Source organism: Rhinolophus hipposideros, assembly GCF_964194185.1.
Source record: "Rhinolophus hipposideros genome assembly, chromosome: 7".
Lineage (NCBI taxonomy): Eukaryota > Metazoa > Chordata > Mammalia > Chiroptera > Rhinolophidae > Rhinolophus > Rhinolophus hipposideros.
In genome coordinates, this window is record NC_138053.1 from 77911140 (window position 1) to 77927746 (window position 16607).

At 41.2% G+C, this 16607-nt stretch overlaps 1 protein-coding gene across 5 annotated transcripts in view; it reads left to right on the forward strand.

Annotated features, from left to right (window-relative positions):
- The window catches only part of PRLR (prolactin receptor), a 141381-nt gene extending 125155 nt beyond the window's left edge, over nt 1-16226 (forward strand). For all 5 annotated transcript variants that reach the window (XM_081053296.1, XM_081053292.1, XM_081053295.1 and 2 more), the window contains 8 exons: nt 47-155; nt 2933-3065; nt 5119-5288; nt 8481-8650; nt 10045-10186; nt 12147-12246; nt 12753-12822; nt 14556-16226. In XM_081053296.1, coding sequence (XP_080909422.1) covers nt 86-155; nt 2933-3065; nt 5119-5288; nt 8481-8650; nt 10045-10186; nt 12147-12246; nt 12753-12822; nt 14556-15578 — 1878 coding nt within the window. In that variant the 5' untranslated portion in view covers nt 47-85 and the 3' untranslated portion in view covers nt 15579-16226. The remainder of the gene's footprint in view (nt 1-46; nt 156-2932; nt 3066-5118; nt 5289-8480; nt 8651-10044; nt 10187-12146; nt 12247-12752; nt 12823-14555) is intronic.
- Nucleotides 16227-16607: the final 381 nt, after the last annotated feature.

The window sequence follows — 16607 nt, forward strand, 5'->3', positions numbered from 1 at the left end:
ACTGGACTGTCATTTCAAAAAAGTTGTCTGGTGCCTTCTCTTCCAGTGAACCTCTGATCGCCTATAGAAAGAGAAAGAAGCCAACATGAAGGAAAATGTGGCATCCACATTTGTTGTCATTTTGCTACTTTTTCTCAACACCAGTCTTCTGAATGGTAAGTAAGAGACAGTCCTGCTCTCTTTAATTCAAATCCTGGGGTGTTTACTGAGAGGGTGGAGAGTATATCACGGTCCTCTTCCAACGCAGTTATGAGAAATGAAAATGCCCATGTCATTTGCTGCTATTCGGTTATTTGCAATATATTTGGCATTAAAACGAATGCAAAAATGAATGCAAATTAATTATGCAATTAATGCAAAAGCTTGTCACTGGGTCCTGACGTCCACCTCATTCTCGGAGTGCAATGAAACAGTTCTACAAACGACAAAAGCAGAGTTTCAGTCTAGGTTCTGAGTTACTGGCTAGTAACCTTGAGCCAATTACCTAATTTCTATGGATTTCCACATTTTCGTAGTAAGGACAGTGATGTTTCCTCCACCTCAAATGAAATAATGTATGTGAAAAATCTTTGAAAAACTGTTAAGAGATAAAAGGGATTGCTGTTACACGGTGGGGAACGGGTACAGCCAACTGTATTACCTGTGCTAATGGGAGAAGTGAAGCTCACAGCTACGTTAGACTGTGTGCTTATATGTACATTTCTGTGTGTCTACCCTTCCAATTTTTCTGGGTGTGTGTACTTTTGGATATACCTGTGTGTGTATCAACTTCTCCATATGTGCCGGATTGCAAACGTTTCTCTGTGTGTACCTGTGTGAGTTCCCATCTGTGTGTGTACCTCCCTGTATGTGCATATTTCTGAGCGGGTACCAGTGTGTACATCTCTAAGTATGCAGCTGTGTATATTTCTGTGTGGGTGTGTGTTTCTGATGTGGGCTGTATGTGGGTATATGTGTGTAGCTGTGTGTATGGCACCTGGGAAGCTCTCCCTATGTTTGTGTGCACTCTATAGGGATAGTGAGACAGCCCATTAATGTTAACTGTCTTCTCTAAAGTGGGGGAAAAGAACATATGACTAATTGTAATTTCACAAGTTTATTGTCCTCTATTGAGTTTCCTAAAAGTGCTACTAATAACCAGTGAAACGGGAAGGAGATAAGCTTTCAGAGAAAGAGAAAAAGGAAAGCAGAGCTCAGTAGAATCCTCTGGGGAACTTTAAGTACTCAAACAATCAACAACTGCCTTAACTAGTTTCCGAATATGCTCATTATTGAGCCATAGGGCTTGGGTTTTTTTTCAATAAACTTTTTTGCTACTTCACAGACTCCTCCCAACCATGACAAAAACAAAAACATAAACAAATCCCTTGCTTCCACCTGTGAAATTATCCTGAGGAAATTTTCCCTAGAGGACAAGCAGTGTTGTTACAAATATTGGCAGAGCGAGTTCCAGGCTGGCTGGCAGGGACTGCTTTTTGTGGGGCTGGGAACTGGATTGTAGCTCAACCCCAGCGCCAACTCTCAGCCTGGCGTCCTCGGCCCCCCGCCTGTGCGCGATCATACCAGTCCACTACATTCTTCTCTCCGACCAGTTTCGCCTAGTGCCCCCTCTTCCCATACATGCTCTCCTCCAGACTTGCTCTATCTGATCTGCTGCTTGGCTAGAAGTTCTGGCCCAGGACCCAGCACGACAGGCGGGAGGACAAGGGCGGGAGAAAAGAAAGAGAACCCCCAGAGTTGCTGAGACCAGCTCGTGACCGCGCGCTCTGCTCCTCACTCCCTGAATTAAGTGCTTGGGAACCCATCTCAGCCCAAAGGCCTGACTGGGGCTGTGTGCCTGGGCGTGGCTGCCGGGCCCGCAGCAACCCCGCTGACTCTCAGGGTCTCGTGTTCCTTCTTTGGACCTGACAGATAAGGAAGAGCAGAGGGGCCAGCTCACCAAGAGCTTTGGGGATTAGGCAACTAAAACATTCCATTCCCTTGACGTCATATCTCCCACATAACCTTTTCTAGGCCTCTACCTTCCAGCTGGAACTGGATGCGGCTCTTAGATAATAATAGCAACTGGTAACCAGGAGAGCAGCTACCCATTCCCCCACTTCTTACCATGCCTCCTACCGCCAAAAAGGGACATAGAATTACAAGGAAGTCCTTTGCCCCTCACCACATAAAGACCCAAGGAGAGAGGGAGACATGTGAGAGAAAAGGGGATTCAAAACCAAGATTCAGAAATGGAGGTGGGGACAAAGGGGAGTTATAGTGTGAAACTGGGTCATAGGTCAAAGTTGAATGGAATTAAGGAAACATGAAGAAGAAAAGAAAGGAAAGGAGAGGATGGGGGAGAGGGAACGGAAGCAGCTGGAGGAGGAGCATCAGTGGTACAATGAAAGACCAAAAGATCAGAGACTGAGTTAATGGTGTGGGAACGGCAGAAAGATATAGATTAGTGAGCGGAGTGCAGAAGTGCCAGAGTATTCTGTCAGCAAAGGGGAAGAATTCATTTCACCGTCACCCTTATGCTGTGGGTGGGTATCCGCTTTATAGACTTCGTGGGATTACAGAGGGGCCACACACTCTTGTCCATGTGTAGCCATCTTACTCTGATGTTCACTCTTTTTTGAAATTTTACAGTTAGTCACTTGATCCTAGGTTGCTGGTATCTCCGTCTCACAGTGCATATACACACAAGGCTCTCTCTCTCTCTCTCCCCCCCTTTCTTCTTCTCTCCATCCTGCCGACATCAGGGCAGCCCACAGAGGAGGGTTGCTAGATGCTAATACTTTAGCATTTCTGAGCACCCCACCTCTAGGCCGACTCCCCCCAAGACCTCATCACTGTCATGGTCCCATCAGTCTGCTTCTGTCACCAGCAGAATGATCTCATGGTTGAATGGACCTTAATATTGACTCCAGTGTCTTCTGGCTTTTTCTAGGACAGTCACCTCCTGGAAAACCTGAGATTTTTAAATGCCGCTCTCCCGAAAAGGAAACCTTCACCTGCTGGTGGAAGCCTGGGACAGATGGAGGACTTCCTACCAATTACACACTGACTTACCACAAGGAAGGGTAAAAACTTCACTTCTCTCCTGTCAAACCCCACATGAGTGTTCTCACTCTCCAGGCCAAAGCAACACTGGCTGTGAGTTAGAATGACCAGACTTCCCTGGATTGACACTAATAAGGCTCATACTTCTGGGGGAAGGGACTCAAACATCCATGTCCACATTCTCCGGTTAACATCCTCGAGGAACTCTCCCAGTGTGCATAAGCTCATTCATCACCACAGCAATACAATAAAGTGTTCCCCATTAGCCGCAGTTTCGCTTTCCATGATTTCACTTACCTGCAATCAGCCACAGTCCGAAAATATTAAAAGGAAAATTCCAGAAACAAATAATTCATAAGTTTTAAATGCCGTGCCATTCTGAGAAACATGATAACATTTCACACTAGCCTGCTTCATCCCACCCGGCACATGAGTCACCCCTTGGTTCTCTCTGTATGCGCCACCTGCCCATTAGTCACTTAGTAGCTGGCTATCAGACCCTCTGTCTCGGTACCAAAGTACTTGTGTTCAAGTTGCCCTTATTGTAGCCTGATACTCTGTCACAATACCTGCGTCATTCACCTCACTTCCTCTCATCACATAGGCATTGTATCATCTCACAGCATTACAAGAAGGGTGAGTGCGGTACAAAGAGATATTTGGAGAGAAAGAGCTCACATTCACATAACTTTTATGATTGTACACTGTTGTAACTATTCTATTTTATTATTATTATTGCTGTTAATCTCTTCCTGTGCCTAATTTATAAATTAAACTTTGTCATAGGTGTGTATGTATAGGAAAAGACAGAGTAGATGTAGGGTTCAGTGCTATCTGTGATTTCAGGCAACTGCTTTGGGTCTTAGAACATATCCCCCATGAATAAGGGGGGACCACTGCAGCAGTGTTTCCAATTGCTTGTTCCAAACTTGGGTTGCAGCCCAAGGACACATATGAGTGTTTACTAAGTGCTAGTTAATTTTACATGCTTATCTATAAACCTCGTGCTATTTATATTTTTTCAGTAATTGTTACTTTTGCACCATAAAAACATTGTTACGTAATCCTTGACAATTATGGTACAGTAACTTATCAAACTTGTTTCATGTGCAAGAAAATAAAGAGCCCTATAAGGAAAGGAAGGTGAGGATTTTTCCTTAGGAAATTGCTGATCCAAGATCTGTGATCTCCCAGAGGGCATATTTGGAGCTAAGGTTGCAATGCAAACTAAAAGAGGTCATCTCTGAGTGAGGATTTTGTTACACGTCAATGAGACCTTCCGGGAAATCCAGAGAAAGCTATATCCTTCCCCAATGAAGAGAATTTTTACTGGTAGCAATAGTTGGCCCACTTCCCAAAGCCTGTACTTTGTTGTACACAAAGCTGTCAGCCTTCTGGGACCCAGAGGGGTGTCAAGTAAACAGATTTCAGGAGCTCAAACTGACAACCCAAATGGAATACGCCTCCACACCGGTGCAGTGGGTCTTGTGTTGAAGCCCCCAAGTCTAATATGAGCAGACTAATGAGCCACTTGGGCCTGAAATATCACCTTTCACAGTCACATGGCTCTGTTGCTGACTTAGTGCAATCTGAAATATGCTGACATCAGTTTTTATTCTCTTTAACCTTTTTTTAAAATGAAATGTACTTCAACATATATGTGCAATAAAGGCTGCTTCATGCATGGGCCCTTGGTGCTTATGTGTGGGGAAAAGTCCCTGTTTCCTGACATGACCCAATGACAGTACCTTGGGTACAGTGCTGCCTTGGCTATTGAAAGTTCAAGTGTTTATTGACAGGGGGTATATATCACAAAGCCCACAAAAAAGCTATACAAAGGAAGGGTTGATGAGAAGCAGAGTCAGTAAAGCTCTGAAGTGACATTTCCATCCCTTTCCCCATCATTCTCTTCTGTTTCACTCCCAGCTAATACGGACAAGGACAGAAGCTTGGGAAGCTACTCTGTAGCTCTGATCCCCAGAATCCAATGGTATTGATCTACCTATTAAGAAAAAATTAGACTCTTTTTACTACTTTCTTACTCACTCCTAATATATTTATTACTCATTGCAGAGAAACGGACATCTATGAGTGTCCAGACTACAAAACCGGTGGCCCCAACTCCTGTTACTTTAATAAGAAGCACACCTCCATTTGGACAGTATACATCATTGTAATAAATGCCACGAACCAGATGGGAAGCAGTGCCTCAGATCCACGTTACGTGGACGTGACTTACATAGGTAAGGGGAAGAGCGATGGGTGAGGAATTTGTTACTGCATTATGGCTCTACCAATAGGCAAACTCAGTTTGAGTCTTCTTGGCTTATTGATGGATGACCAAAAAGAAGAAGGAGGAAAATTCACAATATCCTTGTCAACTGAGTATTTTAAACTAATATTTATTGAGTCATTTATGGCAGGAAGACTGGCATTTAGGGTCCTTGTGCTTCTATGCTTTCCCTTGACCATTCTTCCCATCCTCTTGCACCCAGCAGGCAGGTTCTGGTCATGCTTCCCTTACCAATCCATCCCTCCTCCTGCAACGAATGCCCCCTTCTCCCTTGACAGCTGAGATTTCTTTTCGCTCTCCCCCTGGAGGACAGAACTGCTCCATGGAGTAGCAGCTCTTAGAAGGAGTTCATCTGCTGCTACACCCACAGGACTAGCTCTAGCTGCATTGCCCCAAATTCTATTCTCAACGTTACATATTCTTAGCAACTGTAGCTATTCTTTTAAAAATAGAGAATTTGGAGAGTAAAGAGTGCTCCATGGACAGCAGGCTGCAGGCCAAGATCATAAGTACAATGTTGGGAGATCTCATTAGCAAAGTAAAACACAGTCAGCCTAAGAGTTGTGTCTGGCTTTGCATGATCAACATTGAGCTGCAGGACAAGTAAGCATCACTGCGGTGGCCTGTACGTTTCAGCAGGGATGACCAAGGGCATATTAGGACAAGAGATGCCTTGCCCAGGACTGGGCTCAGCCCTCATCTTTGATAATAATCTAGAAAGCAGCTAATTAGATTCAAGTTCACCCCAGTCTTCCCGATTTACCTAATACCACCCAACAAGGAAAATGAGGCTAAGACTCACAGAAACTCACTTGCATATCATCCCATTGTCATGTTATCAGTGGCTGACCCTTAAAAAGCTTCCAACACCACTAGTTCACATCTGAATATTTTCTCCCCCCAGCAAATCACTGCAATGAGTGTAGGGGTGAAAACTGAATTTGAACTTTAATTTAAGAAAATCAAAAAGGTAACCCCATGGACAAGTAGGAATAAAATAAATTCCAGTCATATAAATTTACTTGCGATCTGAAGTCTTTAAGATGCTAAATGTCAAATAATTTCTTCTTCGTGGGCTCTTTCTTGAAATGTCTTGCCCTCAAACATGAAAATATTTAGTATTAGAGAGCAAAACAGTGAAAGCAAGAAAAGTTCTAAAATGAGCAACTGCTAAAATGAATGTTATCCCCCCAAAAACGGGATCACTAAAGTAGAGTAGTAAAAGGTGAAATCAATGAGTGCATCAAACTCGCGTTGACTCTGGAAGACAAATTATTTGGTGAAAGAATGTGTTGTACTATATTTTTCAAACAAATAAAAGAAGTGCTCATATAACCCTGACACATACAGTGTTAGTGACAGACCATGGAAGTGCATTTAAATATCAGTGGTAACTGCAGTACATTTCCCATCGGCCTCACTCATCCAGTGATAACCTATAGTACGAAAACACAACATTGGCAATAATGTCTCAGAAACAGCCTTTGTTGTTGTCTTGACTAATATCTATGTTAAAGACACCTGAAAGCCATGATTCTCAACAGGGGCCATTTTGCCTCCCACAGGGTATTTGACAATGGCAAGAGACAGTTTTGATTATCGCAGCCCAGGGAGGGGTGATGGGGAGGTATTACTGGCATCTAACGGTAGAGGCCAGAGATGCTGCTAAGCGTCCCACAGTGCTCAGGACAGCCCCCCACAACAAAGAATTACCTGGTCCAAAACACAAACAATGCTGAGGTTGAGAAACTGCTTAAAGGATTCATCCTGAACATGTTCCATGCACTTTTGTACAATATTTTTGTGATCAGAGGCATTTCTCAGTATTGTGTTTAACTTCAAACTTACAGTAAAGAACCGATGTTTGTTTAATAAGTACATGTACAATAATCTTTCCTTGGTACTTCCTTAGTAACATATAAGCAGGAAGATTAGTGGCAAATTTTTCTCAAGTTCATTTTATAGGTAATTGTAAGTTGTGATGCCAAGTACACGATAGCGACGCTCTCCCTATGCCACCTGGTGTGGAGACTGATTTGAGGAGGTAATAGGTGAACAGAGAAAGTATTAGTGACAACCAAGACTGAGATGAGGCTTCGTCAAGCCAGCGCCCTGGGCATCTCACGCTGACGGAAGCTAAGAGTTAGTGCCTCCTTAAGTATTTTTATTGTGGTACAATACACACAACATAAAATCCACCATTGTAAAGTACGTAATTCAGTGGTACCAGTTCATTCACAACGTTATGCCATCACTACCCCCATCTAGTTACAGAACACTGTCATCACTCCAAATGGACACGCCATCCCCATTAGGTAGTCACTCCAGATTTTTTCCCTTACTGCAGCCCCAGAGCGTCCACTAAGCTGCTTTTTTCTTTATAAATTTGCCTATTCTGGACATTTCACATATATGGTATTATATAGTGTATGGCCTTTTGTGTCTGGCTTCTTTCCCTTAGCATAATGTTCTTAAGATTCATCCACGTCGTAGCATGTATCAGTATGTACTTACTTCCTCTTTGTGGCTGAATAATGTTCCCTTATATGGATATTGTTTATCCAGTCATCAATTGATGGATATTTGTGTTGTTTACACTTATTGCCTATTGTGAATGGTACTACTACAAACATTCATGTACGAGTTGTTTGAACACCTGCTGTCACTTCTTTTGGGTACGTTGGCTAAGGCATGAAATTGATGGGTGACATGGTACTTTTATGCTTAACTTTTTGAGTAACTTCCAGACTGTTTTCCATAGCATCTGTACCATTTTACATTCTCACCAGCAATGAATGAAGGTCTCCATTTCTCCAACATTCTCCCTTGTTATTTTTCAGTTTTTGAATTCCAACCGCCCTAATGGGTGTGAAATGGTATCTTATTATAAGTTTGATTTGCATTTCCTGAATGACTAATGACATTGAGGATCTTGCATGTGCTTTTTGGCCATTAGTGCCTCCTTAAATTTTGCACCCTACATATCTCCCTTGCTTCGACCTTATCCCAACCCTGCTGATCGATCAACACCTAATACCAAATACAAGGTGTCTCATAACCCTGGTGGAGTGAAATGGTAAGTCACATTGTTCTGTGCTCAACTACCTCTTTTACTAAATATGGATTCTCTTTCTATCTACAGTTGAACCAAACCCTCCCGTGAATCTGACTTTGGAATTAAAAAAGCCAGAAGACCAAAAACTGTATCTGTGGATAAAATGGTTTCCACCCACCCTGGTTGACTTAAGAACTGGTTGGCTCATACTCCAGTATGAAATTCGATTAAAGCCTGAGAAAGCAGCTGAGTGGGAGGTGAGTTAACCAGAAGCTTTTGGAAGAAACCATATCCTTTGGCAAAGAGGAAGCCCTGGAAACTGAGAACATGTCACTTTTCCTAATTATTAGGCCGTCATGTTACCCTTCTGACGCTGATGTGACCCCCCCAGATGTGGAAAGGCCTTCTCCCCTGCATTAGAATTGATGGGGAGATGCAGGCCTTCTCCCCTGCATCTTCGCATCTCTCCCTTCCTTCACTGAACAGCCTCTTCCATCAGGTTTCCGATGCTTTAGTATATCTTAGATCTAGACACCTATGAGACTACTTAAATAGCACTACGGGGGAGGAAAAATAATCTCAGTGTAACCCATCAACTGCCAGTAGCATTTTTACTCACTTTTAAATACTTCAATGTAAAGAAACAGTATGGTAAATTATAAGTATTATAATATTCCACTTTTAAATACTTTAGTATATGTCTCTTTTAAAAAGGAAACATTTCCCAACATAGCCTAAATAATAGGATCATACATAGAAAATTAATTAAAATATTTTAATATCATTTAAATAGACAGTCCATATTTTAATTCCCCAATTGCTTTAAAAAATATATGCCTTTAACAGCTACTTTTTCTAAAACAGAATCCACTCTAAGACCACACATTGTGACTAGTTGTTACAATATCCCTTTATTCTCATCGCGATCAGAAGACTGGGCCACTTTTTCCATAGAAGGTCCTACCTTTTGCATTTGTCTGGTTAGTTCTTTGTGAGGTCTTTTAGCTTATTTCTCTGCCTCCATATTTCCTGTAACCAGACTTTAGATCTAAAGACTTGATTAGATTGAGGTTGAACAATTTGGGGCAAGAATAGTTTAAAGGTGATATTATATGCTTCATATTGCGTCATATCAGGAGACATAAACCATCTGATTGACTTACCATAAATTATGCTAAAATTGACCCCTAGAGTAGGGAGCTCCCAATCTGGTCCCTTGATTGTAAAGTCACGTTTAATTTGTGCACTATTGTGTCAACATACATGAGTGCCAGTTCTCTTCCATCTATGCTTTATAGCAAACAATAATCCTTGAATCAATTATTTCATTAGGGTTTACAAAATAATAATTTCCCAATTTTATTAACTGGTTACCTTCCATAAAGTAGAATTTAGAAGGTAAGAATTAGAGAGCAGAATATTTGTCTTTCTGAAATAGAGTTCCAAATGGAGAGATAGGAAACTTGTTAATTTTTGTGTGAGCATTGTTTAAGAGAGAAAGGGATGGGCTGAGCGGGTGGAATGGTGAGAGCTGGTATCTACTAAGTCTGATTGTCTGGTCTCACTCCTCCAATAGTTTATTATCTAAGGGAAAAGTCTCTTTCTTCAGAACACAGATCAGAGTGACTTCTGTTTTCCTTGTTCCTCCTAGACTCATTTCGCTGGACAGCAAACTCAGTTTAAGATTCTCAGCTTATATCCAGGACATAAATACGTTGTCCAGGTTCGCTGCAAGCCAGACCATGGATTCTGGAGTAAGTGGGGCCCAGAGAGCTCCATCCAGATACCTAATGGTGAGTGTCTTGGCTACCTTTGGCTTATGTTCTTAAATACTTTTAAAACAGAATGAATTTAATAAATTTGCATGTTTGAACTACTAACAGAGAAACTATATTGAGCCTCAGTCAGAAGAATGAGTAGAGGTGGGTTTATCATCTCTCTATCCAGCACTAAGACATTTGGAAGTGCAGCAGTGCTCTCTGGGTCACTATTAGTGAGGACCAGTTTCTAAAATTAAGCTGCAGACCTGGGCTTGGTGTGTCTCAAAGGGTTTGATGGTCATTCTGCCCTCCCCATCTGCCCCATCCCTATCATTTAATCAAGGTCATCATCTAGTTCTCCCAGAATTGGTAAGGTGATATCCCATTTCAAAGGCATGAACTGAACTGATTTTAGGGCTCTGATATTGATTACATGTCAAAGCACAGTATGTAAGAGGCACTCAATCCTAACTGTCATTAAATGGTGGTTTCTAAGATATGGCAGCAACCGAAATGCTCATCAATAGATCATTGGATAAAGAAATGTGGTATATAGATAATGGAATATTACTCTGCCATGAAAAAGAATGAAATTTTACCATTTGCAACAACATGGATGAACCTAGAGGATATTAGGTAGGTGAAATAAGTCAGACTGAGAAAGACAAACACCATCCTATCTCACTTATATGTGAAATCTAAAGAACAGAATAAATGAATAAACAAAACAAAAATACACTCATAGATACAGAGAACAAACTGATGGTTGCTAGATAGGAGGGGGTTGGCATGGGTAAGAAAGGTGAAGCGATTCTGTAACTACTGATGTAAGTATAAATTTAAGTATAAATTGGTAGTTACAGAATCGTCACAGGGATGTGAAATGCAGTCTGGGGAATATAGTCAATATTGTAAAAATTATGTATAGTGCCAAATGGGTACTAGATTTATTGGGGGGATCATTTCATAAATTATATAAATGCCTAACCACTATGCTGTACACCTGAAACTAATAAAAAATAATATGGAATGTCACTATAACTTAAATGTATGTGTGTGTTTGTGTGTGTGTGTGTGTGTGTGTGTGTGTGTGTGTGTGTGTGTGTGTGTAGTCACAGGATATAAAGTACAGCATAGAGAATATAGTCAATGGTATTATAATAGCTATGCACAGTGTCAGGTGTGTAGTAGAGTTGTTGTGAAAAAATGATGGCTTGTATTCTACAAGAGAATGATTCATCTTGCATTTCTAAAGTACTTTTCCGGTTTACAAAGTCCTTACCTTGTGTGGTCCTCCCAACCCTCAGGTATTCAGAGACAATATAATTACCATTAGGAATTAAAAGTGAGGAAACAAGTTCAGTGAAGTTAGAAGTCTTGCCCAGAACCACATGGTGAAGCCTAGTGCTGTGACAACCTGCCTGGCCTGAATATCAAGGCTTGCACTGTCTTGGCATACTGGAAAGAGCATGGAATTGTGGGTTATAAGACTTACATGCATCTTATCAAGCCCTGGCCCTACCTAAGTAAAAGCACAGAATCTAGAGGCAAACATCTGGATTCAAATCCAAAACTGCAACTTTATAGTTACATGCCAACAGGTAAATCACCCTCTAAGTCTCATCTTCACATACAAGGCGATGTATGTAAAGACCTCAACACCACTGATGGCCTTTAGTAAGAACTTAATAAATGTTAGCTTATATTTTTATTACTGCAATGGACCATGTGACCTTGAATTTCCTCTAAGTATCAAATAAAATAACATGTAAAAGGATTTTGAAAAGTGTAAATATATACAACATATTAAAATTTAGGAATACTGGAAAAATTAAACCCATCGTTAATGCTAGTTTAGATTGCTGTTCAAATAAAAAGAAGTGTGGGTGGTGGGAATATTTATGTTCAAAGTTTTATTCATTAGTTTTTGTTAGTCCGTTTGTATTTAATGGTACTGTATGTGATCAAAGCTTTCTGGCTGTTTGCTTTTTAGATTTTACCATGAAAGATACTACTGTGTGGATCTTTGTAGCTGTTCTTTCTGCTGTCATCGGTTTGATTATGGTCTGGGTAGTGGCTTTGAAAGGCTACAGGTACTTCATCGTCTATCAACCTTCCTCCCAATCATGGTTGTCAGGGATGATGGTTAAAAAAAAAAAAGAAGAAAGAAACAATACAGAGATGATGGAAGATAAGCACCTCATTTAGCCATTAGAGCAGTGCATACACCCATTAAAAAATCTTCTATCAATGCTAGCAAAAGTTGCAAAATGCATTCATTTGAAGCTGGTGCTCTTTGCATCAATCTGCAGCTGACAGTTGGGAAATAGTAAAAATCTGTGAAGAGCAGCTAAAATCAAGAGAAGTAAATAGTTCAGAGAATTCACTAGTTTCAAAATTGCCTCCTCAGTTAGCCAGAGCTAATTTTGATGTTGACCTCTAAAATTATTAGTTGTCTTCACCACTGATTGTCAGTTTCTTGTAGCCCCAGAACTCCTATAGAGGCCAGGCAGCAGCTATTTAGAGATAACACTAATCTTTCGGAAATTACTAAATGAGAAGATGAGCCATTTATCCTATCTCACAAATTATTTTATAGCATGGTGACCTGCATCCTTCCACCAGTTCCTGGGCCCAAAATTAAAGGATTTGATACTCATCTGCTGGAGGTAAGGTGGAGAAGGTATTATGACTCACTGTGTTGTAATACTTACCTTCACATATGCACACACAGTCTCCATCAGTTCAGCCTGGCCGGCTCAGTCATCCTTACCTCCTTCTTAGCATGTGTGTTTACAGAAAGATGTGTGTTTATTATCAGACACTAAACGTCAGAGGGAAAAGAAAGAAAGCCAAGGACACATGAAAACACATAGCTGGATTTACCAAGTCTATCCATAAGCACATAAGTAGACATTTTGTACAAATAATCAATTTAGAAAGAGGGTAACTATTTTGTTTAATCCAAAAGAGGGACCTACTATGACTCCCTCTATCATACTTTGGTAAAAGCGTTTGCTTGAACGTTCTTCACATAAGGCCGTCGTAACAGAATATCCTGTTGTAAGTTTTGCTCTGTTTGAGCATTCTGTTGAGCCTGGATCAGGGTCATGGGGCTGGTGTTTGCCAGGGCCCATTTAGTCTGATTGAAGTGGAAATTAAATTTAAGTGTTTTGAATGAAAAGAGGGGTTAGGACATTTTAAATTTTTCTGCCGGTTGAAATATATAGTTTCAATTTGACCTTAATACTGATATATATAAAAGCAATTACCTTTGTATTATATCACTTTACCCAGCCACTGTAAGGCTAAGAGCACAGAACATGAGAAGTGGGTCCCAGAGAATTTGGCTTGACTGCATTCACTTTGCAAATATCAGAACAGGGACTAGCACCCCAGAATTTGAGCTCCTAGTACAGTGTTCTCACCCCACTATCCAGTCTGTAGCACTGACCTTTATAGAACCAGAGTGAACATCTCAGCTAACTAAATTAACTACTATCTATTTGACATTGTAGCCACAGAAACTTAATGATAAACTTTTTTGTGTGTCAAAAAAATGGTTTTTTCCTCAATTACATTAACTCTAACTCTCAAAAGAACCCTTATATGGTACTGTTCTTCTCATTTTACAAATGGAGAAACTGAGGATCATTGAGCAGCTTGTCCCAAGCCAATACCCTTTAAATAAGTGATAAAGCCAAGGTTTAGGCACCAGTACCTGACCTAAGTCAGAGGATCAGGAAAAAGAGTGGAAAGAAAGAGAAGGCAGGAGGAAGGATAGAGAAGAAGAATCGAGATGAGAAGGAGAAGGGAGAGGAATAGCAGGAGAAGGAGAGAATATGTGTTAGCAGGAAGAGAAGGCGAAAGGAAAAGGAGAAAGAAGAGGGTGAGGAAATGGAGTAGAAGAAAAGGTAAAAGCAGGATAAGAAGAGAAGGGAGGGAGAAGAAGGGAGAAGTAGGAAGAGGAGAAAGAAAAGACGAGAAGCAACTTACTATTTCCAGACTCTAGAAAGTAAGCGACCAGCGTCCAAATCTCAGAGCCAGTGAATCCCAAAGTGGTGAAAGTGCGTATAAGCACTGTGATTTTAGATATTTCACCAACTTTTCTTATTTAATGATTTTATGTTTATTATCTGTGCAGCTACTACTTGCCCATTAAAGTCGTCATATTATTGCTTGGAGAGAAACTAAGTTAACATCATGAATTGACTTAAGAAAACCATTAGATGAGTCATAGTCTAGGAAGTGATTAAAGATGGCTGGATATACAAGTGTCTAAAGTTGGGAAATTCTGCTAGGCTGTTACCACATCCCACCTGCTCAGGGTCATGAACACAGGCTAGGGTGTGATGCTGATTAGAAATGTTATGAAGCTAACAGCCGTCTCTCCATTTGATAGAAGGGCAAGTCTGAAGAACTACTGAGTGCCCTAGGATGCCAGGACTTCCCTCCTTCTTCTGACTGTGAGGATCTGCTAGTGGAGTTTTTAGAAGTCATTGACAGTGAGGACCGGCAACTGATGCCAGCCCATTCAAAAAAATACCCGAGTCAAGGGGGGAAGCGCACACACCTGGATCTCGACAGTGACTCTGGCCAGGGCAGCTGTGACAGCCCATCCCTTTTGTCTGAAAAGTGCGAGGAACCCTGGGCAAATCCCTTCCCGTTCCACACTTCTGAAGGCATTGAGAAGCCAGAGAGTCCTGAAACAAATGGTACCCATACCTGGGAGCCCCAGAGCACAGGCTTGGAAGGCAAAATGCCTTATTTCCATGCCAGTGGCTCCAAATCAACATGGCTTTTACCACAGCCCTCCAGTCAGCACAACCCCAAATCTTCTTACCACAACATTAGTGATGTGTGTAAGCTGGCCATGGGCACAGCAGATGCATTAGGCACTTTGGTGGACAACACAGACACACACGCTTTAAAATCCTCGAAAACCACTGAGACTGGAGGGGAGGAAAAGGCAGGCGAGCAGAGGGAGGTTGAAAGCTCTCATTCCCAGACTGACCCAGACACCGCATGGCTGCTGCCCCAGGAGGAAACCCCCTTTATTTCTGCCAAACTCTTGGATTATGTGGAGATTCACAAGATCAACAAAGATGGAGCTCTATCATTGCTCCCCAAACAGAAGGAGAACAGCAACCAGACAGAGAAGCCCAGCACTCTGGAAAGCAGTAAGGAGTACGCTAAAGTGTCCAGGGTGATGGATAACCACATCCTGGTGTTAGTGCAGGGTCCCTGCCCTCCAAACCTGGCTTTGTTTGAAGAACCAGCCACAGGGGCTCCATCATCCCTTCAACAGAATCAAGCTGAGAAAGACCTGGCCTCTTTCACTGCGACAACAAGCAACTGCAAACTCCAGATGGGTGGGTTGGACTACCTGGATCCCGCGTGTTTTAAGCACTCCTTTCAGGGATAGCTTGTTTCATGGAATGATAGGCTAAAAGGTGATTTTGGCTTTTTTGGGTAACACTAAGAGTACATGAAACGTACTCTACTAGAGAATGTGCAAAAACGCGGTTAGAATGACACTACTAAAACTCACACTTCACTCCTATTCATGCTCCATTTTCAACCCGTTGCCTCTTTCTCCAACAGCTGATGACAGAACAAATCATTTTGTTTCCTACCTGTGATTTGCAGATTCACTTTTGGTTGTTAGTTATATAGTTATGTGTTCCGTGAAATAAAAGCCCTGTGCTTAGTCTCCTGAGGGACAGAGCCAATAGGTATATCTTCTGAAAAAAGGCTTTCATGGTTTGGTATGTGACAGAAGGAAATGAAATAGTTAAAATAGTTCACCACAGGAAAGTGATGGATACGAGACAAATGCCATGAAAACCAATTGCTTAACCTTTGCACTTCCCTTCCATTTTATGAGGATTTACCAACTACATTTTTAAAAAGAATGCATTCCAGAACACTTGAGAAATTGTTTACATCAGTTCCTATCACCTCAGTGATATACTGCTGATATGCAAGTAAAAATGATGCCTCCATTTTTTTTCTTAAAATAGTTTGGATTTGTTAAACATGGATTTCCCCACCACCACCCACCCACCCACCCAAAAAAAAAAACAAAAAAAAAAACCCTATTTCATTCTAAAGCCTCTAGAGGATATGGTTTTGGAAAGTGGAATTTTCTTACACAAGAGGCAAATGAGTTTCGTGGGGTAAATCCTTCTAAAATGTTCTCCTGCTTCACTTCAAAATGATAGATAATTTATTTTCTACCCTGGACTTCCCTTAGTGAAAACAAAATCCCAGAAGACTAACCTTAATTTAAAAGATCATCACAGCAGCATGTTAATGGAGATACTGCCTTACTGTACATACAAATTCTACTTTAATACAAACCCATACATTTAACAATGTATTTTGAAGACTATTTTTCTATCACTTAGATAAAATAAAAGACTATTTTCTATGTTCCCAGTACAGCTGTTTA